Genomic DNA, 1,367 nt, shown 5'->3' on the forward strand with positions numbered 1-1,367 from the left:
TGACCAAGCTGGCGTTGACCAAGCTGGCATTGACCAAGCTGGCGTTGACCAAGCTGGCATTGACCAAGCTGGCATTGACCAAGGCATTGTCCAAGCTGGCATTGACCAAGCTGGCGTTGACCAAGCTGGCATTGACAGAAGCCACGTTGCTGTCTGTGATTTGATGATTCCCCTGCCACTTGTCAGCCCCCCGGTTGATTTGACACTTTGCATTCATATTTGCTCAATGGCTAAATCTGAGGAAAGTCCTGTCTTAAAGTTAAAACGATCACTTCGCCGAAATACGGGATGGCCGTCCACAAAGCTCTTATAGATATGAGGGTGAGTCTCTTCTAGCCTGTTCATCATCTGGAGGTACAAGAACGCTAATTGTGTGTATAAATTGTAATGGTGTCCTGCCTGCACCTAGATAGGGTAACATTTGGTGAACAGTAGAAATATGTAAAAGCCAGTTAACCGCTCTCTCTGCTTTTAGGAACATCTTTAAGATGTCAACCATTGCCATTATTATATTGAAGCCACACTTTGCTCGTTCTACTGATGAGAGTACTTGTGTGATCTTCGACTTTCCTAGCTTGACCAAGAAGAAATTCATTGCCCTTCAGATCATTGACAGACAACTTTACTCGTTTGCCGTAACTTGCTTGTATAAAATTAATAAAACTTCTAGATCTAAGTCTTTATTCGATGTCGGTGAATGAGGTGTTGCAGCATCGACGTTTTGAAAAACATCTGGTTGAGAGTAATTTTCACTTGAAGCTTTCATGGCTAGACTGAACATCTTCGACTTTTGGTATTTCATCTTCATAAATCTGACTTGTGCATGCTTGATATCCCGGAATCAAAACGTCTAATGTCTTTGAAAGAAGCAGTGCATTCAATGTAACACGACACTGACAGTTCAGACAGCATTGGGGGCGTAGATCGACAGACAGCATGTCATGAAGTCCTGTCCCTTTCATAAGATGCTCAATGCACACCAGGTAGCTCATTGAAATACGAAATTTTAATGGTCCTAGACGCAGCCAAATGGTGCGTGGGTCACTGGTTTCAGGCTCGCCTTCAATGATTGTCAACGCTTTCCACCACAAAGGTTGGTCAGATGTTATAAATGGTGGTGTTGTGTTGTTTTGACTGTTTGGAGAGAAATATCAATGGTGAATAAATGCTAGTACATGTAGTGTCACTTGGATTTATACCTATCATAGGGAGACATACAGGAGATGGCTGACCGGGACACACACACACACACACACACACACACACACACACACATACACTCACACACACTCACACACACACACTCACACAGACACACTCACATACACACATACACACACATACACTCACACACACACACTCACATA

The 1,367-nt window shown here is 43.3% G+C and overlaps 1 protein-coding gene across 1 annotated transcript in view; it reads left to right on the forward strand.

The window, feature by feature from the left end:
- Nucleotides 1–288: 288 nt before the first annotated feature.
- LOC101861531 overlaps nucleotides 289–1,367 on the forward strand; it is an 18,949-nt gene continuing 17,870 nt past the window's right edge. Inside the window, exon 1 of the mRNA XM_035971714.1 lies at nucleotides 289–321. Within this exon, the coding sequence (XP_035827607.1) occupies nucleotides 289–321 (33 nt within the window). The remainder of the gene's footprint in view (nucleotides 322–1,367) is intronic.

The sequence above is a fragment of the Aplysia californica genome, unplaced genomic scaffold, assembly GCF_000002075.1.
Source record: "Aplysia californica isolate F4 #8 unplaced genomic scaffold, AplCal3.0 scaffold00488, whole genome shotgun sequence".
Lineage (NCBI taxonomy): Eukaryota > Metazoa > Mollusca > Gastropoda > Aplysiida > Aplysiidae > Aplysia > Aplysia californica.